The sequence below is a fragment of the Podarcis erhardii genome, assembly GCF_964252035.2.
Source record: "Podarcis erhardii genome assembly, chromosome: 9".
Classification (NCBI taxonomy): Eukaryota; Metazoa; Chordata; class Lepidosauria; order Squamata; family Lacertidae; genus Podarcis; species Podarcis erhardii.
In genome coordinates, this window is record NC_138512.1 from 45,235,123 (window position 1) to 45,260,942 (window position 25,820).

The 25,820-nt window shown below is 39.2% G+C and overlaps 1 protein-coding gene across 1 annotated transcript in view; it reads right to left on the bottom strand.

Moving 5' to 3' along the window:
• NAA15 (N-alpha-acetyltransferase 15, NatA auxiliary subunit) overlaps window positions 1-25,820 on the bottom strand; it is a 32,481-nt gene that overhangs the window by 2,096 nt on the left and 4,565 nt on the right. Inside the window, exons 2-18 of the mRNA XM_081876109.1 lie at window positions 22,154-22,238; window positions 19,992-20,096; window positions 19,348-19,505; window positions 17,798-17,932; window positions 17,147-17,300; window positions 15,568-15,687; window positions 13,188-13,283; window positions 12,350-12,456; window positions 11,041-11,113; window positions 10,140-10,309; window positions 8,772-8,924; window positions 7,952-8,080; window positions 6,933-7,146; window positions 5,420-5,613; window positions 4,263-4,371; window positions 2,898-2,996; window positions 1,315-1,458 (exon numbers count right to left, since the gene is read on the bottom strand). Of these exons, the coding sequence (XP_081732235.1) occupies window positions 1,315-1,458; window positions 2,898-2,996; window positions 4,263-4,371; window positions 5,420-5,613; window positions 6,933-7,146; window positions 7,952-8,080; window positions 8,772-8,924; window positions 10,140-10,309; window positions 11,041-11,113; window positions 12,350-12,456; window positions 13,188-13,283; window positions 15,568-15,687; window positions 17,147-17,300; window positions 17,798-17,932; window positions 19,348-19,505; window positions 19,992-20,096; window positions 22,154-22,238 (2,245 nt within the window). The remainder of the gene's footprint in view (window positions 1-1,314; window positions 1,459-2,897; window positions 2,997-4,262; window positions 4,372-5,419; window positions 5,614-6,932; window positions 7,147-7,951; window positions 8,081-8,771; window positions 8,925-10,139; window positions 10,310-11,040; window positions 11,114-12,349; window positions 12,457-13,187; window positions 13,284-15,567; window positions 15,688-17,146; window positions 17,301-17,797; window positions 17,933-19,347; window positions 19,506-19,991; window positions 20,097-22,153; window positions 22,239-25,820) is intronic.

The window sequence follows — 25,820 nt, forward strand, 5'->3', positions numbered from 1 at the left end:
CCCTATGACTTGTCTCTGAAGTGTTCTATGAATGGAATGGCTTTCAACTGAGCAGGAGCTCCCACTGACTGAAGCGGCAGAAGTTCTGGAGGATTCCGAAGGTGAAGGGTTTTAACTCAATGGCAGAGCAACTGCTTAGATGGACCAATAGTATATGACAGCTTCCTACGTCCTAACTTTGCACAAAGTCTTCGTAGCACAAGGGACTCCATGGGCTGGGGTCCACTTCTGCCAACTGGATTTGTCTGTTTAGCGAAATTCAGGATCCAAGCCTCTATTTGTAAATATGGAAATGTGCATGCAGCACTGAGAGATCACAACCTAGAAAGGTTACAATTTAACTGCAATTTCTTACTTGACAGTAAGAGATAACCTAATCAAAGAAACAAAAGCAAAGTTGCTAATTTTGCCTTCTTGTTGTTTGGAAAATTTATAAATGGGACTAACTGCAATAACATCAAACACAGATTGCTACGCAGGGCTTAATGTCAAGTAATAGAAAAGATTCAGGCAGCCTTTTAAAAAAATGGTAAACTGTTACCATTACACAGTCTAAGAATCCACCATGTGTGATGCTTTCAAAGCCTCCTTTACATATGTTATGAAAGAATCATCAACCTGCTACTGGGTAAGACTATATAACTTATCTTAGTAAAACTAGTATCATAATACCAATATCCCATGACTTTGATAACTGCCTACTACAAAACACTCCTCTCATTAACTAGTTATGCTTAACTGCTAAAGGTAGGATTTTAATTGCATTACTTTAAGGTCTAGCTCGTCTTTGTGCTACTTTTGCTGAGCCTGTGACAGCAACTGTGAAAGTCATTTGTTTATGCCACCTCCTTTGCTCAGCTACCTCATTATGAAGAATTAGTTCAAAAAATCTGAAACACTAGAATTATAATATTATGAGTCTGTATATCTGTTATGCAATGGAACAGTCAAGACATCCCAGCTCTAAGATGGAAATAAGCAGCAGTGTAATACTGGGTTTCAAGTGACTAAACTTGATTAAAAAGAAAAAAATTGCACAGGGATGTTTATTTTTAATATGAGAGAGCATTCAAACATTTGATCCCTCACATAAAACTGAACATGTACCTCGTCTCTAGTATCCTGACTCTTGACTTTTGAAAGAAATACATTCTAATGTTTCTGGATTGATGAAAGCCGTCTTGCCATAAACTGGCATGAATGCAATTGGTATGGTAGACAAGATCTCACGTGTAGGACCAAGAGTGGTACATTACTAGGCAGCAAAATTAAAAACTGCCAAGATAAACTTGGAATATGCAACAAATTACATACCAGATAATCTGTGTGGTAGTGAATCATAGTTCTGTTTAAGGAAAGTTTCATTGAAGTTCTTTGGATTAGTTGCACCAAAAAGCCGATTCATTTCTTGATTCAACACTGTTCTAACTGTTTCTGGTAGATCTTTGCTTTCAGAAACTGTAATGTTAGAAAACACAGTTAACTGCTGCAGAATACATTACGCTTTAATACACTTATTAAAGATTGTAGTTGCTTCTTCTATTAAAGCCCCAAGATGGCCTGTCAGAGTTAAATGAATAGTAGTTTTGAATTTATAGCAGAATGGGAGACACTTAATTCAATATGCTTGCTTTATTTTATTTTTTAAAAAATCAATCATTTAAACTCATGAACTACAGTGGTACCTTGGTTTATGAACTAATAATAATAATAATAATAATAATAATAATAATAATAAATTATTTATACCCCACCCATCTGGCTGAGTTTCCCCAGCCACTCTGGGCGGCTTCCAATCAAGTGTTAAAAACAATACAGCATTAAATATTAAAAATTTCCCTAAACAGGGCTGCCTTCAGATGTCTTTTAAAAAGAAGCTAACTGCTTATTTCCTTCACATCTGAAGGCGCCACATGGCAGGCGCCACTACCGAGAAGGCCCTCTGTTTGGTTCCCTGTAACCTCACTTCTCGCAATGAGGGAACTGCCAGAAGGCCCTCGGTGCTGGATCTCAGTGGGCTGAATGATAGGGGTGGAGATGCTCCTTCAGGTACACTGAGGCCTTTAGGGATTTAAAGGTCAGAACCAACACTTTGAATTGTGCTCGGAAACTTAATCTAATCCAGAAGTCCATTCTTAAAACAAAGGTTCTTAAACCAAGGAGTGCTTTCCCATAGCAGCGGGGGACTCAATTTACAAATGGAACACACTAAACAGGAAGCGAAACATGTTCTGCTTCCAAGGCAAAGTTCGCAAACCAAAACACCTACTTCTGGGTTTGCAGCGTTCTCAATCCAAGTTGTTCATAAACTAAGCTGTTCTTAAACCAAGGTACCACTGTACTTTATACTGAGTGACAGAAATGGTCTGTCTAGTTCAGTGCTGTTTATTCTGACAAGTTTTGGTTCTCCAGGGTGAAATTTGATAATTACTTGGAAGTAGATAAGCCCTGCTTTACAATGAGAAACCAAACAGAGTTGTGGGCAGAGCTTTCCTGCATTTTGTCTATCTCCAAGAACACTGCCCCACCCCAATCCCAGCCATTCTTTTCTTTACTGCTCATGTATTTCGTCAACATATTGATTCTAAAAAAACAACAACACCCTAGTATTGTGCAATTTCCTCCCTTCTCTGAAGAGGCCCATAATGATAAAAGGTAGCATACTGAACCAGGCATTTTAAACTTGCAAGTATTATGCAGTAACTGAAAGATAAACTGAGGGAGGAGAGAGAGAAACTGGACAGATCCATGCACTCCTTTTAAAGAAATATCAAAACAAATAAGAAAATGTAATGAATTTTGCTGTTTGTATTTGAGTAAACTGCTCATAGTCCTTATCAGGTATAAGGTATGACTGACTATAATAGCGTCTGGAATTATGATTGCTAGGTTCATACCACTGCTGAAGAGGTGAATCATACACTCATGGAGCCATGGATGACTAGGGTCAATAGCAAATGCTCTCTTCACAGACTGCAGCATAAGGAGGAATTTTTCTGCAGGAGACAAAATAAATTGGCACCACATTACAAGATGTTCTAATGTACTAGGGAATTATACTCAGAAAATAAATACAACAGAAAGCCTCATTATACTTTAGATGTTATGATCAAGATAATTACATTTGAAATTATAATGATTAGAATAAATGAGATGAAGGTCATTATGTTTATAGGTTCTACATTTTCAGCAGAGGGGTATGCCATGGTCATGCAACCTATATACCAATATAACAAGTTTTATTCAACTTAAATGCAGTTAGTTCTGGGAACTACGAAACGAAATAAGCTGGCTTGGACCTAAAGAGCCTCTCGTGCAAATGGAAAACATTTCTGCTAGTGAGCTGAAGATTTTCTAGCACAGCACTCCTGCCTTCTAAAGGCTTCTCCTAGAAGTTGGGGGACCATTATAAGCAGTGTCTGATAATGCAGATAGTGCTGTTGCACTTAGATCCTGCTTGGAGGCTTCCCAAAGGCATTTGTTTAGCGACTGTGAGAAGCTGCTGGACTGGAAAGCTATGTAGGGGGGAAAATGTTCTATTATTATTATTATTATTATTATTATTATTATTATTATTATTATTTATACCCTGCCCATCTGGCTGGGCATCCCCATGTGTACAGGGCCTTTGGATCAAGACTTAGCTTCGCGAAATATTTTAACTATGCTACGGTATGTTTAGGATATTCTTTTTTTTATTTATATGGCTAATACTGGAAAGTTATTGGTTTTATAAAGATTACTATTTTTTTCTCATAAACCTGACATACTACAAGAGGCAGCAATGCCTTTTAGCTTGCATACCAAATGCCAAGCAGTGAGAGAGTTAGATTTTTTCAAAATGTAATCTAAATACCGGACGTCAACATTTCTTCCAGACTGTCAGTTCTGACAATCAAAATTTGTTGATATAGACCACCTTAGGGCCAACGGAGTCCTCAAGCTCTTGGCAATCACAAACAATGCATAAAACAATTCTGCAAGAGAAAAAATCTGTAATCTTCTGAAACATGGTTTCCTTTTGTGCAGGGTTCTCAACTTACTTACAAGAGGATTCTTTGTTTATAAAAAGAACTCCTAAGAAAATAATGGCAACTCATTTCAACTGATACCCAAGTGGGGAAGGTGTCTGAACACTCCATCTGAAGGCCCAGTATGGTATGGAAGAAAACAGGAAGACTGACTCCTGCTCCTTCTAACATCTGCATGAGTCTTGCTTTTGTACACTGGTGTATTTCTACTTCATTCTACCTTCCACTTACCTTTCCTGAAGTAAATTTCAAAGGCAAAAAGATGGGTTTCTATTTTGTTCTTCACCAAGTTCTTCAACGGAGTTAAAAACTTAATAGCTTCCTCCAAAGGAGCTTCAACCTAAACATGCATTTTTTTTGGTGACAAAACAGGAAAAAGTTGCAAGAGGACTTTTCAGAAGAACACTTGTCAGACAGAAACACTGCTTTTCCTGACAAACACCAATGAAGAAACTAGAACTCTTTCATTCCTAGTGCCCAATGTCAGTAGAGGCAAGGAGCAGATTTACTCCTGGCCACAAATACAGTCCATATCCCTTGTAAGTGGCTGCTATTCATTTCTACAGGCAAAAGTAAAGCATTGCACACAAATCTTGTGGTTTTAAGCAAAATCTGGCCTCCTGGTACTAGATATCCCTGTCACTAAGGCCTGGGCTACACAGGTGGAGCAAATGTGCATTATCTCTATACTGGGTTCCTTACAATATATAAGGCCTTCATTCATACATCCCAGATAAAACAGGTGTATGTGTTCTTATATGGACCCAATTCAAATGCTGATAAACCACAACATTTGGCCCTCAAACTCATCTTCACAGAGGCATGCCCACTTACATGATGCTATATATGAGGCAGGTAAAGTTGAAGCTGAGCCAAAAAGGGGTTTACAGACAACACCAATCAGCTGACAGCTGCTGCCTGCAATACCCTTTGCAAGATGCTTTGAATTCCTGCTGCTTGGAGCACACCATGCACAGCCAAAGTCCCAACATCAGTTCCCTTTGGGAACTCCCTAATGCAGTTGAAGGGCCTGAATAAAGTGATTTGGGTTTTGTCAAAGCACTTCCTCCAATACTTCAAATACAAACTGCTTTTTTTAAAAAAGAAAGAAAATAATGCTGTATTTAAAAAATAGAGAGTCTCATCTGCCCCAAGAAGCAGTTAATATTCAAAGCACTTGAAGAAGCACAAATGATTCAGCTGTTTCTGGTTTCATTCTTCAGTGCAACAAAACAACCGTGAAAATGCCCTGAGAGAAGCTGCTACTTGTGATTGAGTCAGCATGCAAGAGTCACTTTTAGAGTGATATACTTTTGTGTGGGAGTCTCTTCAAATAGTTCTGTGTAAATGGTTGCTCAAACACAATTTACATTCCCAAGTTTCAATACCTTTGCTAGTTTTTCAGGAATAAGCTCTTCCTTTGGTCCTCCAATTTCTTCATCATCGTCATCTTTCTTCTTTTTCTGGTTTCGTTGCTGCTTCTCTTTTTCAGCGTTCTTTTTCTCCTCCTCCAACTGAGCCTTTTTCTGAGCCCTCCTCTGCTTATTACGTAGCTTCTTTAGCTCCTTATCTGACATATTTGCTATACAGAAAAAATACTTTGTTGATTATGAATAGAACGATTCCTTAAAAATAACAAACCCTAGATTCTTGCAGCTCAGGTTATTAATATCATTTTCTAAGTTTTCTCAAATTCCAAATCATGGCCCAAACCTGGATGACTTCCGTTAGAAAAGGCATAGTGGCTTATCTATAATGCAGCCTCACCCAGAACTACTTGGATTGCCACAATATACCGTATTTTTCGCACCATAGGGCGCACCGGACCATAGGGCGCACCCAGTTTTTAGGGGGGGGGGGAAATCAAGGAGAAAAAAATTCCGCCCCCCCCCAGCCCCAAAGAGCAACGTACAGGCTGCACACAACCTCTCCCTGCCGGAGGGGTTGCGCGCAGCTATGGAAGAAGGCAAGGCAGCGAGTGGGATGGATCCCGCTCGCCGTTTTGGCTTCCCCTTTAGCCCCGTGCAGCCTCTCCTTGCCGGGAGACACTGCGCAGGGCTAAAGAAGCCATAGCCCTAGCAGCCTCTCCCTGCCGGAGGGGTTGCGCGCGGCTATGGCACAACCCTGCATTCGCTCCATAGGACGCACACAAATTTCCCCTCAATTTTTGGAGGGGAAAAACTGCGTCCAATAGAGCGAAAAATACGGTACGTTTTGTAACTTATCCCAGAAGATCAAGAGAATATGCAGAACCCTTAATTTGTACATTTTCAGAACATGAAGTCCACGTGAATGTATAGTTAGGATGCTTTTAAAAAGTTATTAGATGGCCAATATATAACACTGCAACTCCTTAAAATGTAAGCTATATATTTAAATTTTTGACCTGTTTTTTTAAATAAAAAAACACAAAAAAAAAACAAAACAAGCAAGCAAAGCACAGCATGCACCTTTTACAGCATCACAACTCCCCCCACCAATTTTGTGTCTCATGGCAATGGAAATGACACAAAAGGACAATATGGCTCACTATATACAAAAAGCATAGTTTAGAATAAACTATGGTTCAACTTGCAAAAGCCCTTTACTCCTCATTTGCTCCTGGCTATGCTGCTCTGTGGAGGAAACAAGCTGGGAAACAAGACTGCTTTGTGATGTGCAAACTTGTTCTCATGGTTTGTTTCTCTCCAACAAACCATGAGCAAAGACCAATCTTTGTTCCTCCAAACAAACCACAAGCATTATGACCAGCCAGATTCTGGCTTGTTTCCTTTCCCACATGGCACAGTGAGGAGCAGGGAAGGAGCAAGGAGCTTGAGTGTGTTAAACCATAGTTTATTTTAAAGTGTGGTTTAACATTGCGTGAGAAATGAGCCATAAAATACTAGAAGCAACTTCTACCTGTGTCAGCCTCATGCTCTTTGTTCTCATCTGTCAGAGGATTATCATGAAGCTTCAAGTATATTTCTATGGCAATTCTTGCTGCCTTAAAATAAAATGGGTGCTGTCGAAGTACATCTTCTAGCTTCAACAAGTCCACATATGATCGAAGCGTGATTTTCCTCATACAGTATGTGTGGAAGTCAAATTGGTCATCTGTGATTTCTACAAAATGCTAACAAAATATCATGTTATTTAGTAAGCATGGGGAAGTACAATGAGAAAAGTTCCAAAACTAAACTTCAGAACCATAAACAGAAGCACTGATGACACAATTGAGCAGAACCCAAAATTTAGCATAAAGAGGCCATAATTCAGTGATAAATCATGCACAACCCAGACAGAAAGTCATGATTCAGTCCCTGGTATCTCTAGTTCAAAAGGCTCTCTCATAGCAAACCAGGACTGAACCTTTGCGACTCTGAAGGCCAAATTAGATATGGCATTATGCAAGCACTGCATACAGCAGTCTTACATTGGAACGTATTTCAAAAACTAGTGTTAAATCAGAGGCAATTCCAAAAAACAGTTTGGCAAATGAGGAGTATTTCCTATAGGCTCACGTGCTCTCCTCCTCTTTTCTGTAGTTTTTCATGCTATCTAAATGATGTCTTTGATTCCAAAGAAGGTTTGAAGTGGGTCTGCAAACTGTGGTAACCGTACTTTGCTAATTCAAATGTCATGGTAAGCTAGGGTTAGCGAAACCAAAAACATGGGGAAGGAAACCTGAATGTGACAGGGGAATAGGGAAATGGAACCTACGGTCCCACAGATTCTTCTCCATCATCAAACTATGTTTTGGTGTTATGTCTGAATTGAACGCATTATAAATTATGGCCTTAAGCAGTATAATTAGAGATAAAGCACAGCCCATGTTTAGATACTCTTGAGGTTCAGAACAATACACTTAAGAGATTCGTCAGACTTGATTCCCGAGAACGGACCACTAAGAAATATTAAATTGGTCATCAGGTACATACTCTCTCAATTTCATGGCATTTTTTAAGTGCTTCTCCAAATTTATTCATTGCTTTATAAGCTTGGGCACATTCTGTCTGGAACCACATGCACTGCATTTCATTCAAGTTTTCCACTGCTGAAGTCCCTTCCTAGAAAGGAAAAATTAGAAAAAATAAATAAATACAAGGCAAGCTGCTACAAATATTCAGCTTATAAATATACAGTTAACTAAAAAGGATATGCAATATTTTGACTCTGAAAGGTATTTCTAAAAAACGTTTTCGTCTTTCTTACAGCAAGAAAAACATGTTTACATAGTATGGCCAACATTGCAGACAAGTGCAACAGACAAGAAACAACACATCAATACTGTGTCCAAATGTGAATTTCAAAAATTTGAAGGTCAAAAGGTCAAAAGGGGCATTCTAGTACACGCTGAAATGCTTTGTTGCTGTGACTGGGGGACAGGTAGGAAAGTCAACGTTAATAAAAGGGAAAACCTCATTTAGAAACTGAAATGCTTTACTTTAATGAGAATAACAACTTCCTTCAGGTCAGGAGTAGTCAACTGTGGTGACCTCTGGATGCTGTGAACTACAACTCCCATCAGCCTTGACTGTTGGCCATGATAACTTAGGCTGATGGGAGTTGCAGTCTGAACCACCTGGAGGGGCTAGTTACCCCCAATTCAGACACTGATTTACTTACATACTTCTATCCCATGCTTTGGCATCCAAGTAACCCCTAAAACTCTTTTTAATAACTGAATATGCAGGGCTGTTCAAAGCAATGGCCTACAAAGAGCACAGTAAGATAAAAAGTACAGTAAGCCAAACAAACCCTTGTAAATTTGGAACACATTTCTTCTGCTTCTTTTATCAAGTTGGCTTTCAACATGTACTTTGCACATTTGGAGTTAATAAACCTGTCCGCTGTGTCCAGAGCTTGAGCCTCATCCATCCATCTTGCAGCTTCTTTTATGTTTCCAGCATGCTTGAAAAGGCAAGACAAAAGTAAGCTGGATAAATGCAGTAAACTGCAGTTTGCCAGGTTCAACTCAATGCAAAGATAAAAGAAAGAAAGGTGCAAGTAATATACTCGGTACTGCTCCTCATTAAAACTGGCCGGAAACAATTCCCAACCCTAACAATACAATTATGCTTACTCTGAAACAAAGGTCAAAATGCTCTAGGGAGTTTACTCCCAAGTAACTGTGCATAGGATTATAACTTAAATCAGGGTTAGCCAACATGGTGTCCTCCAGATGCTCTGGACTTCAACCATTATCATGCACAACCATTATCATCCGACAGCAGTTGTATTCTAAAATATCTGGAGGGCACCACACTGGCTACCCTTGGTTGAGATCAGGGCTTCCCAAACTTTGGTCTCCAGCTATTTTTGGACTACAACTCCCACCATCCCTAGCTAGCAGGACCAGTGGTCAGGGATGATGGGAATTGTAGTCAACAACAACTGGAGACCCAAGTTTGGGGAACCCTGGTCTAGATCATCTAAGCCATCCTTTCTTATTTAGTAATCAGTTATCCTTCTTTTTTTTCTTTTTTGGGAAATGCATCCAGATCCTCTAAAATTGGTATCTGAATGCATGGCTTAAGTACCAGGAGACCAGGTATCATTGGCCAATAGAGCAAAAGAGTAATAGAAAGATAGCATGCTGTATGATACACTGAAGTCCCACTCTATAACAAAGAGCAGCCAAGTTCTCTTCTGACTTGCAATCCCTGTCAGGCACATTTCCAAGTTCTCCTCTACAACCATGATGAGTAGAACAACTGGTGCTAGCAGCAGCTGTACGGATGGTAGCAGAGATTGGATTTTTTTAAAAAGAAAAAAAACAACAACAACCCAGATACTGAAGTTCTGTGCCAGACACTGCTATGATGATTATATACTACCTCCAGGAGCAGAGGTAACATGCCCCTGATTTTCAAGTGCTGAGAAACAGTATCAGGAGAGGAATTTTGCCCAAATGTCCAGCTTGTGGGCTTCCCAGAGGCATCAGGTTGGGAAACAAAAAGCTGGACTAGAGAGGCTTTGGGGCTGATCCAGCAGGGTTCTTTATGCTCTTATGAGCCCTGACCGACAGCCAAATCATCTGTTCATTCTCCAAATACAAGGAAGAAAAAGAATCAAGAAGGGTAGTGCTACATGGCAAAAGCCTGCTGCAATAATAAAAAGAGTTACCTTATAGATTTTAGCTTTCACAAGGAAGAGTTCTATCAAGGTGGGTGTGCTTTCTATTGCAGCATTTATATATTCCAGAGCTATGGATGGCTGCCCAATTTTGTCATAGTGTTGTGCCAAGTAGTACTGGACCCAGAGTAAAGTCGTTGGAGGTTCTTCTTTACCGTCATCTATTTGGAGGAAATTTCACAGGGTTTTTTTCCCCTTTCCATTTTATAGTAAGCTGCACAAGGAAAAACCCAATGGCATGCTATTTGCTACTGACTGCTGAGAAGCTATTATATAGAAAGGGGGTGGACTGGTCTGTGAAGCTTATTAAGATACAGATGGTTTAAACTATTCCATTTCATGCTCATACTCTCATTTCCCCCTTTATATATCAGGTTATATAACTTAACTAGAGGTGTTCTACAAAGTACCCAGGTATTCTACAAAGTACACTTCACATCTTAATGTGAGCTGGGCTGAGGACTCTTGTGTTGAAGCTGCAGCTCTAACATAGGAATGAAGGGCAGGCCCAAGTCACCAGGTGCAGCTCCACAGCTCAGCTGCATCACGGCAGCATGGAGAAAGGGTGCTAAATGTGAGTATATGTGAGTGATACAACCCTTCATTTAAGCCACTGCCATCTAAGCATGGAGCAGAATGAGCTTGGCTGCCCAAACATGGCTCTACCCATATGATGCAAGGCTGTCGGCTATGGCACACCCTGAGTTCAAATGATCCTAAGACTAGATAAGCCTGTGATAGAGGAAACTATGGGCAGGAACAGGTATGGGAGGTGCAGGTGCAGGTGAAAACCAGGCTACATGGATTGTTTGATGCCTATTCTCCACCGCAACCGCTTTCTTGAGGAGCTTATTCCTAGCTACAGAATAATAATATAACATGTGGCACTCACCATTTGGGTTAAATAATCTGCAGCTTTTCAAAGAGGTTTCATAACCTACCACTAGCTCTTCTATGATTGCCACCTATAGACACAAGACAACAATTAAATAAAGTACCTATTAGTAGTTTAATTCAGCAGACTGCAAATTCAGAGTCAAACCCATCTCCATAAAGTCCTACTTCATAAATACAGTGGTACCTCTGGATGCGAACGGAATCCATTCCGGAGCCCTGTTCGCATCCAGAAGCGAACGCAACCCGCATCCGCATGGGTCGCCGCTTCTGCGCATGACGTCATTTTGACAGTCTGTGCATGTGCGAGCGGCGAAACCCAGAAGTAACACACTCTGTTACTTCCGGGTCACCGCAGCGCGCATCCCGAAAATACTTATCCCGAAGTTACTTCAACTTGAGGTATGACTGTAGAAGTATAAATCAGAATTGGAAGAATGAAGTGTTCTGTCCACATAAGAGTCTGGTCAGTAACTACTTTTACAGGAGGGTTGCTTTACTTCCTACTCAAGAAGTGATGGGCTAGGCCGCAGCCAAACATCCCACAAAGTGGACTAAATCCTTCTAAATTGTTCTCTTGCCATTAGGCTAACAACTAGGGCCCCATATTTAACAAAGGAGCTTCCAGATCTTGAACCTATTTCTAGAAAATACTTCACGGTTTAATTGCAGCCAATAGGTTAACAGCAGTTACTTTATATAACATTACACTGCACATTCAAGGTATGACATTAATCAATAGTTTACCACAGACTCTCAACAGAAGCCTAACTTGTAATCCAAGAATAAATTACCTAGTCCTACAAAACACATATCATAGCTTTGCGAAACTAGCCCATCATGATCATCATTTAAGTTTCAGCATGTAAGGGGTCTGTTTTATAGCTCATATTCTAATTCCCTATACATAGGGGCTCAGTCAGTTCACAAGTACTCATATTTCAGATGCACACATATACTGCTTGATTACATCCCAGACTGGGAATGCATTCAGGGCCATCTGGGGAAGCTGCAAACACACTGGCAGTAAAGAGATTTTGGCCCATGAATATTGTAGGGATCCTGGAACGAAATTGTTGTATCTGTTCTTGCTTTACCCAGTCTTTCCATCCCCAACAAATTTACATCCTTAACCTGGTTCTATGAAAATTAACATTCATAAAGGACATTATTGTGAATCTCTACAGAAGTTTTTAGGTTCCAGATAGGCCTGTTCAGCATAAGAAAACATAATGATACACGCTTAGTGTCTGATGGACTTTTCTAAGAGAACATTAAAAAGCAAAGCACACAGATGTTATAATGACCTTTTCTTTATCTTTGTATAGTGATCTCAAAGTATTGAAGACCGGTGGGCAGCCTTTGCTGAAATTCATCCTCAGAAATTTATCCAAACATTCCGTAAATTTTTCACCTACAAGAAAAATGTCACAAATGTTACTTTGTATGCTGGCAAATAAAAAAAGTTTAAGTCAAATGAAGTGCTACATTAATCACTCTCTTTCTTAGGCTAAATTAAGGTGAAGTTTAATATCTCCTGCAGTGCATGGACTTCCCTCTTTGTCTCTACATTTCTATGGGGTGGAGAACCGGAACACAACTCTGCCAATCACTTCAACAATGCCCCGATTGAAGCACCTGTGACTCTGGACTTCCGGACTTCCGGAGGCGGCGCGAAGGGTAATGGCTGCCCTTTCCTAACGGCTGCCCTTTCCTAACTGTGTATTAATGTAACATTTTTATATGTAAACATTTTGTAACTGTGTATTTTTGTAATATTTTGTTTGGGTTATATGTTGTTGCTTCTTTTTTTTTACACCGCTTTAGAGATATTTTTAATATATTAAGTGGTATAGAAATTAAATGATCAAATCACCCTGACTTATGGCAGTGTTGGCTCAGGCTAATGGGAGTTGAGAATCCAACACAGCTAAAGGGCAACAGGTTGGGAAAAGCTGCAGTATAGAGACAGGATATGAAAAGTAATCAGGAATTAGGAACTATGCTTTCTAATGTTTAAAGCTGGCTAAAAGAAAGCAAAATTTTGATGCAATTTCTAGGTGGCTAATAACAAGGTGATGCAGCAAGAAAAGGAGGCACTCTAATATTGTAACTCATTCTCCTAATTGCCAAAATGAAACTCACCGGACAAAAAGTTCAATGGCAGTCTTCTTGGAACTAGTCCCCTTGGGTACTTAGTCCAGGCTTCTTCGTAGATCTTGAACCGTTCTAACATGTTGGCTAGAAGAAAAAAAACATGTCATTTGGTATTTAAGATGGCCAATAATTTTCATGATTCCAAACGTAACTGAAATTACATTCACTTGGGTAACTTCCATGGACAAAATCCAGAGTGTCCCTTTTCATACTCCTGGTGCTTGAGCAGTAGCATCCCCCCCCCCCCATTTACACAGGTTTCACATGCCGGATTGTAAACTGCTCTTGCAATTTCCCTATATTTAAAAAACAGGTTCCTACACTGCATGACTGTATTATTGGGGGGGGGGGGAAATTCTCACATGAATTTGTCTTAACCCCCCTTTTAAAGCAGTCCAAGTTGGCAGCCATTACTACATATTGTACAAGTGACAGATGGCATACTGAAAAGAAGAAACCAAAATAATTTTTGGCTTGCATGCCATCATGCAAGGATTGCGGATTGTGCTGCCTTCAAGTTATTCCTCTGACACAAATGGTACATCAACAGTACATTAACAGTGCCACCTTATTCTCAGGAATAACGTCCCTTGACACAAACAGCGTCCATCCGCAGGCATGGACCCCCCCCCCATGGTATTGAAAGATGCTTAAGAGTTACAGAAGAACTGATAGGATCACACACACTCCCTATATTTCCAATGGGAAAAGGCTGCTTCTGTTCCAGATCTTCCAACAGTGACTGGAGTTTTCCCGTCACCACTTGCTTTGCCGTCTTGCTGAAGAATACAATAATCTCTCAGGCCAAAAGATCTAAATTAGGCCTCTCAACAAGTCCCGCTTTAAGGGCAGTAGAGACAACTGCATCCCTCAAGAAGGTATTCACAACTTCCAAGGCCCACATGGACAGCTCCATTCTGACAGAGTTTAACAGCCAGGATGGGCAGGGATCCAGACAAAAGGTAGGCCTTACTCCACAGATCACCCTTTTCCAGTCCAATGAAGAAAACTTGTCCAGTGTGTGTCTTGCTACGTGTGCTGGTCCAAATACAACTGAAAGAGGCCCACAGTTGTCATGGAGGCCATCAAATCCTGAGCTACCTCCTAATAATGTATCTTCAGTGTGAATGCTAAAGTCTCTGAAAATAATCAGCCTTGGGGTCCTTTATACTACACTCAGAGCTGAAGCAGAAAGAGTGTTTGGAAGTGGCCATGTTTCAAGTTCCCAACACCAACTGCAGAAACTTTATCCTGGCTACCTGCTCAACAGGATACCTGAGCAGGGGAGCAAATCATTAAGGCTCAAACAACCTTGCTGTCCCTCAAGTGTACACTGGTGTCATGTCCTGAAACCTGGATAATATATTTGGGAAAAGTAACTTACACCCCACTTCATCCAACCAGGTTTCAGTGGCACAAGCGTGATTGATCTATTCTTGCACAAGGGGGCCAGTAACAACTGACTCCTGGTCTTGACTGAGCTGGCATTCAGCAATGGCATGCTTGAGGGTAAAGCAGGTAAACCTTCCTGATTACCAAGATTGGAGGGTGGGCAAGACGGAGAGCAAGTGCAGAACTGTCTTGTTCACCATCCGCTCCAGTAACTCTGCCCTCCACTATCTCCACTACTGCAAATTTTAGAAAAAGATCTTAAATTCGAAACACACCAGCATATAAATACCCCCTTCCAAAGAATGACAAATCTATGAGCTTAAAAAGCAGCGTTGGAGTTTGAGTTTGGGATAGCTCAGTTGGTAAAACATGAGACTCTTAATCTCATGGTCATGGGTTCTAGCCCCACGCTGGGCAAAAGATTCTTGCATTGCAGGGGGTTGGACTGAATGACCCTCATAGTCCCTTCCAACTCTACAATTCTATGAATACAATCAGCACATAGTGCATAGACTGAATTGTTCCAAGTGTTCCCCCTTATCATCGACGTAGACAAGAACCAACCTGATCACACCTGAAGAACTTAAATATGCAATGTTGAAAAAGTTGTGTTGACCTCAGTTTTATACTACTATGAACTTCTTAGAAAAGTGAGACATAAATGGATAAAGAAAGAAATGTACATTAACTCACTTTTACTGAAATTCAAAATACACTGCAATTCTTGAAGCATAGCCTACATAAAATGAATTCCTCTCCCATCACTAATTTGTGTGTACGCTTACACATAGAGCACTTCTCAGCCATCATACACATGTTTTCTTCCAAAAGGAAAGTAAATTCACCGCAATTCAGCTTGCTGTGAAAAGTAACTGAGGATTATGACAAAATATATGCTCCTATCACATATAAAAATCAAATAAGGGCTTTGTTATTTACAGGTTCGCACCTAACTTGGTGCAGGCTATATTGTTACCTGGTTTGAGTGCCTTTTCTAAACCTTTGTAATAAGCCCAGTTTTCAGGATTTCTTTCTTGCAATCCTCTATATATCTCAGTGGCTTCTTCCAGCCTGCAGAGTTGTAACAGAAGTTCGCCTGTTAAAAATGCAGAGTTATAAATCAATCGTGAGAGGGTATTTAATATATACATATTTATATATATTGTGCCAATGAAACAATGTATTTCTAAGTATCATGGAACTAACCTTCAACATGATACATTTCCTACTTGTGTAGAGCCCTTTTCTATCAAGCAAAGCCTATATACTGCCACAGGCAAGGGATTTACTTGTCTGAAGCTACTACAGATCATATGCATTGTTAAGATACAACAGTTGTCGCTAACAAAAAAAAGAGAGTCTTCACAAAGTTGCTGGGTAATATCTAACAGACTTCTGAGTATCCAAACAGAACAGACCTTTCCCCCCTCACCCCCTGCATGCCCCCAAGATTTGCTATCATATTTTGCACGAATGTAACCTAATATACTTTTGTGTGAAGGGCACACAGACTACCAATATGTTCCAAATTTTTATTCAAAGCAAGAAAGGCCTGAAATACGCTTTAAAAAGAAATAAAAATACAACCAAGGAATATGAAGATGCTGAATTCTGTACTTTTGAGGACTGGAGGAGATGAAAGTAACAGCAACAATATATAATATAGTCCTGCTAAGGTTTAAGCCAATTATTATTAAATTTCATTTATGAATCATTTCCATTGGGGCATCTCAAAGCAATTACAATAAATTGACACAATATATAAAACCAGTTAAAAGCAAAACATTAAAAAATTATAAAGTTTAAATCACCACCACATATGGAAAATCAATTCACATTCAGGACAGGTACCAGCTGGGATAAAGATTTTAGAAAGCTTGTTGAAAGAGCACTGTCTTTAGCAGGCACCAAAAAATAAACAGATAAGACGCCTGTCTGATATGCAAATAGGAGAGTTCCAAAAAGCAGGCAATGCCACACTGAAAGTCCCAATGCCTATAGCATGTGGAATGGACCTCCTGATAAGATGGTTATCTGCAGGATGGCCTCTGCTGCAAAATATAGCTATTGCTTGTGTATGTTATCTGTGAGAAGTGCACTTGTATGAGAACATCTGCCCTTTGTTGTTGGGACTCAGCTCTTTCATCAAGAATTCTATGGAAGATATTCAACATAGAGCTAGCAAATCATTCCAACAGTGCAAGCATTTCTGTTCTCTCTTCACCCCTGTCCCTCCCACTACTTAACCCAAGGTACCACTGTATAATATATTCAATTAAGTTCAAGATTTAAGGCCAGCTTGCCTCCAATTTTTCTTGCTTCCTGGTTACAATACAAAGTCACACCCACTTACCAGATTGTTGACAGCCTTTAAAAGAATCAACTCTATTATTAATTTAACAGGTAGAAAAATACATAGCACTCCCAAATTAATATATAGTACACTTTGAACTTGCCAATTATGTAGTAATTGTATGGTAACTTATTTCTTATTCATTTAATATTTCTCGTTGAGAACAGGCTTAGGAACAAGAGAATCCTATTGGCTCATTTACCTTTAGTTTCTTCAACTGCTAATTTGTCACAGATTTGCTTTTCATAGGTACTAAGATGGTCCAAAGCTTCCTTATATAGTCCTGCTTCCCGGAGGACTTGATTTTGATACAAGAGTAGCTCACTATACTCGTAGTCTACTTTATCAGGAGATGTCTGCATAGGTAAGAAAACACTTCAGTATTCATCCTTTTAATGTTAGCATTGCAACCAAAACCACACATGAACTGATCAGGGTGACCTGTATGAGGAAAAAGGGCTGACCATCTGGATTGTCAGATGTGACCCATATACGTACAGAAAAAAAGAGGGAGATTTTGAACTGGTAATGCCACCTGTATGTGGCTCTTCAATCTCCCAAACATTGTCCTTTGCTGAATCAAAATAGCACATGTACCAGCCAAACACATGGTTGGCATTGGTAGTTCTGAAAGAAACGATCACTTATGGAAGGATGGGAATACTCAATCCATGCATGTTTTCTACTTTTGGATGATTGATTACATCAATCATCAGCTCCATAGGGAGAATCTGATAGGTAAATGTTTTTACCTAGTCCTTAAGAGACACAAAATATTATATTTTATTTTTCCATTTTGATTCTGATTATTTTAGTTATATACAAACTTGGTTGGTTTTTTTTTTCATGATACCTGTTGAGTCTTCCTAAATTCCTCCAAAATCTTTGCTGCCATTTCATAGTCTTCCAAAAGATGATAAGCAATCGCATAGCCAATCCATGATGCTCGCTGTGCAGGTCTAAGTTGAAGTAACTGATACCTAGTTTCCTGCATAAATGTAATAAAATAGTAGCTTTCACATTCCAGTCTTCTGGATTCATAACTAAATCAACAATATTAATCAAGAAATCAATGACAAGAGTTCAAAATTTAAGGTTTCAACATATAAAAACCTTCATATACATTTCGTACAGAATCTCTGAAAAACAGTTTGATCAATGTGACTATTCCAGACTGTGTTTTTAAAGAAACCTGAATGGTGCTGATGACAGAACTAGTATAATTTTTGTAGTAAATCCTGAGCACTATCAACTATGGCATCAACACAGCTAAGGATAATAATGACTAAATCTGTGTGGAACTAAGCAATGAGATGAGTTAATAACAACTTGAACAAAATACTAATACCTGACAACTTTACTAACATCTCAGGCTTCTAAGAAGAAAGGCACTAGGAAGAACAGCTGTTGAATTACGACACAGAAATGTAACTCAGAAACCATTTTAGAAATCAAACAATCCAGACAAAAAAAGGCCATCACTATTTTAGGATTGCATTATAAAGGGAAAAGGTGGACAATTCTTTCTGCAGAACCAGTGTAACTATCTTGATCTTCCAGATCAAGAGACGTAATAGTATTATTACTCTATTCTGCCTTGGCCAGACCACAGCTGGAGTACTGTGTCCAGTTCTGGCTGACACAATTTCAGAAGGATATTGAGAAACTGGAACGTGTGCAGAGGAGGGCAACAAAGATGATCAAGGGTCTAGAAACCAAGCCTTATGAGGAATGGTTGAGAAAGTTGGATATGTTTAGCCTGGGTAAGAGAAGACTGAGGGGAAATGTGATAGCCATCTTCAAATATCTAAAGGGCTGCCACATGGAAGATGGAGCAAGCTTGTTTTCTCCTGCTCAGGAGGGCAGGACATGAAGCAATGGCTTCAAGTTACAAGAAAGGAGATTCCGACTAAACATCTGGAAGAACTTTCTGACAGTGGAACAGACTCCCACAAGAGGTGGTAGACTCTCCTACTTTGGATGTTTTTTTAAGCAGAAGTTAGATGGCCATCTGTCATGGATGCTGTAGCTGACATTCCTGCATTGCATGGAATGACCCTCAGTATCCCTTCCAACTCTAAATTTTATGACTCTGTCTTTGATAATCTGAACCTAGTTCTTCGACAAGTCAGCTAGCAGAAATGAGCATTATTCTAATCACTTAAGAAAGCACTATATGTGAAATCATTTTGTACTCAACTAAATCCCTACCACATGCTCTGGTCCATGGGGTCACAAAGAGTCAGACACGACTAAACGATTAAACAAGAACAAAATTCCTACCAAATTATTATGGTAGAAAGCAAGGCAAAAAGGTTTTGCTCGCTCATACTTTTCATAGTTTAAGAACTATTTAGAGTTACTGCGCTTGAAAAACCTTCCTGAGGCTTGTTCTTGACTTACCCTGTAGCCTTCAAGATCCCTCATTTGAATTTGTAGCAGAGAAAGGTCCCTCAAAATTTGGAGATTGTCCTTATCCCATTTCAGTGCATTTCTATAACATTTGATGGCTTCATCATATTTCTTGTCTGATCGTTGGAGGAGGCCATACACATGCCAACCTGGAAACCTCAGTTAAGGTAATCTGTTTTGCAACAATTGAAAATGAGAAACAACTCATTCAACTATTTCCAAGTCTGTAAATGCTTTCCCCCCCTTAGCTAGAGAAACCTGTAACTAGTATACCAATACAAACTAGCATAACACTTACAGTGAAATATGTGTAAGGCTCCTCAGAGTATTAGAAGTCAGCCCTTAAATACACAACTATGCGGCCGAAATATTTCTAAGATTCTGCTGCTCAGGCACTCACTTGAATCTGGTCTGTAAACAGAATTAGTAAGGTACATTACGGACTAAAAGCTAGGATGGTTGCTCCAAAGGCTGTAATATAACTGTTCAAAAAGTTTCAAGAAATGCCTTTTAGAAGATACATAGGGAGAGACTACATTTTATGTTCTAGTTTATATAGAATGTTTTCTGTTTATTTTTTTACTGCTTATCATTTTCTTTGTTTGCCAATCTAATGTGCACGTTGAAAAGGATACAGACATGACTCTTCAAGTCATTTCGTAGCCCCCTTCGCACCAATTCATATGCCTCTTCTTTTTTACCTAGGCAGTTTAGCGTTAGTCCTTTCATAGCCAGGGTTTCTAAAAAGAAAAAGAAAAAAAATCATTACCAGCTGTGCCAAGCCAATAGTAATACATATTTTGAAGTTTTATGAACAGAGAAACTGGTAGCAGAGACTTCTATCAGTAGATTTTGTTTTAAATTCCAAGCAGCATTTCTATAAATCTGAAAGCAGGGATATGCCTATTACACAGAAGTGCTTCTGCATCTTTAAGAGCAAATCCCTTTTCTGTTGGAAGATGCCCTTAATTTTTGTTCAAACAAATAATTCCTTACTGATTGAACATTTATTTGTAGTAGATTCCCAGAAGGGTAACTGTATGTGCTATGACTGGCAGGTTTCAGTGGATCTTAATTGTTTCAAATGTGCATGATCTCAGGAGGAATTTATCTCTCCGCAAGAGATCTGTGACTGGATGTCGTGCCATACCTTTCTTCTATTAAAAGCAGTATTTGTTGGGTCTCTGGACCGTAATAAAGATTGATTGATTGATATTAAAAGCAGTGGTATATGGGATGGGGCATGTTTTGTGTTGAAGAGAAGAATGGGATAAGATTATTTACGGTCCAATCTTTTTAGGATGAAAACAACAAAGTGCCCATCCGCAGGCAGAACCACACACCCCAAAGTCACTTTGAAAGGTTGGGAGACTATCTAGAGCAGATGTTGGGAAAACAGTGGATAATAGAAAAAGGAGAAATCCTATACCTGATCAGAGTCTATTTGTGCGACTCTGGATATCACCCACAGGTTTTTTAATCTGTATTTTAATTGTGCTTTTAATTTTTAATTGCTTTTATTGTTCTATACTGCATTTTAATTGTTGTATCTGTTTTGTGAGCCACCAAGAGAACTTATTTCATGAGATGGTAAATTCAGTTAATAAATTAAGTTAGTGCTCCTCGGCATAGATTCCCAATACAATTCCCTCCATCCCTAAACCTGCTGTGCTTAATTAGTTAGTGCCCATTTTCTTCTCTGCAGCTAATAACAACTTGGGGCAAAGGGTCAATTTGTATCATGGAATTGACATTAGGTGTGGGGAGTGGGGGAGAGATCTCATCCTTCAGGTAGTGCCAGATAGGCAACAGCATCTGTATAAGCTGATTCAATAAGTTTAAGATAACTCCTGAAGAAGGAACTTATTCCAAACCTCGTTGCGCTACAATAAACATTCCAAGCTGGCACTGAGAATTTCTGCATTCTTTTTGTTTCTTCTGCCTCCCTCCTGGCTTTGTGTGTGTTCAAACACATACAAAGATTGCGTGGGGCAATCTTAAGCCAGAAGGGCTTTAAGCACCATGACCTGTTGCATGCAGAAGGCCTCAGGTTCAATCTCTGAAATCTTCAGTTAGGGCCAGAAGAAACCCCTGCCCAAACTACTGGACAGCCACTACCAGTCAGTGTTGACAATACTGAGCATAATGGATTAATGGTCTCTGACTCAGTATAAGGCAGCTTCCTATGTTCCTCTAAGCTAAGAAAGTGGGATGTTCTACCTTAGCATACTGCCTCTTCCCAAAGTCACCCTCCCCAACCCCACAAGCCTTGAAAACAGAAATGAGTTTGGTTAGAATAGCAGCCAGGGAGAAGGGATTGTGGGGATGTAGGCAAGACTGAAGAAGGGTTCAGGGCCTGTCTCTTCTCCATATGCAATCACCCACTCCACTTTCTGTATTTCAGTGCCAAATGCTGTTTCAAGGCAGTTCTGTCACCATCACATCTACTACCACTTTCAGTTTTTCTTAGCAGTTTACAAGTCTAAGAAATGTTCCAACATATCATGAATGTGGATACACAGGAGAATAATTGCCCTTCAGTTACAGACCTTTGTATACTTGCCAAAATCATTTTGGCCATTTTTTCAAAAGGTCTTTCTATTTAGGCTTTGTTTTCATGACTGGAATGAGGCTGAAGTTTTTTAAAAATTCAATTTCATAATTCAAATTGAATTGTAGACATATATTGCTACCCAATCCAAACCATAAGGATGAGGCAAACTATAAATATAAGCCAATTTTAAAACTTAATATGTTCAGAACCAGGACTTGTTTATGTAGAAGTCTGAAGACTCACCTCCATGTTCTGCAAACTTTGGATTGGAAAGAATTTGTTTGCAAAATTTCAAACCATTTCTGTACTGTTTATGTTCATAACACCTCTGTAAAGACAAAAAAAAAATCCACAACAACTGTAACAAATGTGATAGAAATAAGCTACACTCATAAACCCTTAACCATATCAAGCAAGAATGAATCCAACCAAGTCATTGCATGAGCAGAGCAATTTTTGCTCACGCGGCAGAACTTCCCCTCCATCCCCTGTGCACCTCTACATCCAGCCAATTTGCTCTTGGGGAGTGGGTTGAGAAAACCAGATTTGGGGATGTTCACAGGGACAGGAGAGGGAGGGAAGTGGCTTTGTGTGAGCTAAAATTGTTCACTCATGCAAACATTTTGTTGGATATAACTTAGTTTTGAAGGGATACGTGGGTGGCAAGTTTAAACATGAGGGATCCCTTTAGTCGCATGTGTTAACAGTTTCTAGCACAAGTATTTCTGCTCTTATTGTGTTCTGTATACAATTAAAGGTTGGGAGAAACAAATTTCAGGAGTAAAGAACATGATTCTTCCAAACACTTCAGCAAAATGATAAATAGATATTAGTAAGAAGAAAGTTATTCCTAGTCTATTCCTGAAACTGACTTGCCCCATTGCAATTCACTGTTAAAAGCCCAATGATTTATTACACAGGTAGTATATCATAAAGTTCTTGACAGTTACATCACAAGTTTTGCTTTCATCGCAGAATGTGATTGAAGATTTCATTTTTCTAAAAACTAAGGAGAATCAAAATAAGCAAAGTATCTTCTAGAGCATTAGTGATCACCATCAAAGTCCAAATCAGAAACCTGGGAATGTGGGGGGCGGGAATGAGTCACCGCCAGAATCCTAACTTCATGTTGTTAATTGCCCTCCTGGCCCCCAACTTTTTGCAAGTTTTAACCCCTTCCGTACAAATTTTTGTTCATTGTTCACAATATAGTTAAGTGAAAAATCATTTCTTGTTGAAATAAATTCCCTATTGCTATTGAAATGCAAATTATGCAAAGAAATCATGTATTTTCGCATTTATAATTTCTATCTGTTGATTTACAGATAAGAAGCCATCTCACTTTAAGTGAGACCACTGGTCAGTGCATCCAGCACAGCAACATCTAATTGAAGAGCCCATGTCAGTCCAAAGTGTCAGGTACTCAAGATTCTTTGGCCACATTTGTACATCACAGAAAATCAGAGTTTGAAGTTAGTGTGTTTCAGACAAAGCATTGTTACTATTAACAACAGTTTGTCAGTTCAGGTGGAATGACAAACAGCATTTCCGCAGACATGAAGCTTCTGAGCTTATCCTCCCAGCTATATAACAGGAGGGTAGGGTAGAAGCAAGTGAGCCTGAAATTCACATCACATCAAATTATGGTTTAAAGTGTGAACTCAGCCAGTCTCTGGAAATGGCATGGAGAAAACTGGGACTTATATATAGCAAAGCACAAGCCCTGAGTTATGGCTCATCCCAATTGTGTAAGTTTCACAGTAAAAATAAAACTGTCCACATAAGAGTGATAAAACAGCCATAAAGGCTGCATGCTAAATAGTATGCAGCCATATTGAATGTTAACTAACTTATCTTAAGAACCAACTTTCTTTTTTTAAAACAACAACCCTCAAAACTAATTTACTCTTGGGGAGGATGCTACTAAAGAACTTAGGTTATTCTACATACACATGCTTGGGAAAGTATGTTCGTTAACATTCATTAATGACTAGATTAAGAGACCCATAAGTAATTTCAAAATCATTCTGAAGCTCCACATTTTCTGAATCAATCGAAGTCCATCTGTGGCACTATCAATAGTTCTTCAGCCCAAAAGAAACATTATTGTCTATGTATTATAAAACTTAATTAGAATTAATGTATAAAAGATCTACAGTGCTCAATGCTCAACAGTTTGGCACAGTAGGTTTCTTCCATCACAAGCTGCCTTTGAAATTTGGGAAATGGTGTGTTGTGATTTTACTCCCATACTCAATTTTGTCTTTTTAGATATAAGGGCAGAAAAAGAAAAAGAAATAACACCCCATGGAGTATCATCTCTCTAATAAGCTGTCGTTAATAAGGAATTTATTGCTGGGGGAAGTCATTTATTCTTCACATTGCTAAATTAAGAACAGCCCATTAGCTGCTCCTGTAGCTTAGCTATAAACTTGTTTACACAATCAGAATTCAGAAGGTCACTTTCCCAAGAGAGTACCCTTTGAACCACCTCTCTGCATCCTTATTAAGAACTTCTGGCTGTAGCAGCTCAAGTCATCTGGGCTATTATCAATGCAATAGTGAACTGATGCTGCAGCTGAAGCCAAACCTGCTGTTTAGGTTGCATATACAGATACTCTGTGGCTGAATTCCATGTACTTTCACTCCTATTGAAGTTTGACCTATATAATAATTACATCCATAAACATTTAATGTCTTGCCTATGACTGATCTTGCTTTGCCAAAACAGCAATAACTTGAATCTAGTTAAGATGCTTCATTACTCTGTTGAGTAGGGAGCTATCCTACAGATTCTATCAGTGACTCTCCAGGGTGTGTCCTAAAGTGTCATGCTGAGCTGGAAAAACAGCCCCATGTTTCCAAATGTCTACACAAGATAACAACCACATTGAGACTACTGTCTTCTTAACTCACTTCAGATTTACCAAGGAGCAATATGAACACTGAGAAGGGAACAGTCACCTTTATTTGGGCTAGTGATAACTGTGGTCATCAACTTAATTTGCTCTCCATATTTATAAATAGCCCTTCAATTCAATAATTAACTCCAAAAGTCATTCAGACCAAAACCATTCTGCAAATAAACAAACTACTAAATATACAAATAGTGCCGATTCTCCCTATGGTTATTGTTACCTCTGAATGCGAGTAAACATTTTAATTTATTTAATTATTGCATTTTTACCGCAGTGTCATAGTTTTACACTCTAACCACTACATCACACACCACTGTGCCACACTCCCTTTTACATATATGCACTGGGAAGCATGTTTTAAATTCTACATTTTTTCATGCAGTGACCAAGTGACTGTAGCTTATTTCTGCTAAATTGTTTAAGTTATCAGCGCTATTATGAAAGGAAGGATGCTACAGGCAATATTTGAAAACAAGACATTCAAAGTTTACTTAGTAATTAGTGCAAATTTCCACAGTGCATAAGCTCACTATACTGGTTGCTTACCAGTTTGAGTCTAGCTAATCTAAACTTATTTAAAGCATTAATCTACCAACTGGTGGCTTGAGGATTTGGTTACATCCAAGTTGAAGTGGGTTGTACCAGTTGCAGCACTACTACCTTTTTTGTTTGGAATGCTATTATCTCGGAAGGAGAAAGAAGAGAACAGGGAGCATGGAGAAGTGGGGAGAACAAGAAAAGAATAGAGAAGGAGAAAATCCAAGAGAAAGATGGACATCTATCAGAAAAATGAGAAGCAGAACATATGTTGCATGTTGGGTCTGAAAAACCGAAGACTACTGGCATAAGGGGTACGGGATAAACAAGTAATAGAGTACAGATATAATTCCTTGCAATAAAAATGAAATGTTAATGCAGATGATCAGTTATAGAGAATGCTAACCATGAACCTATTGGCAAATTCATGATCTATAGTGACACACAATATGTTT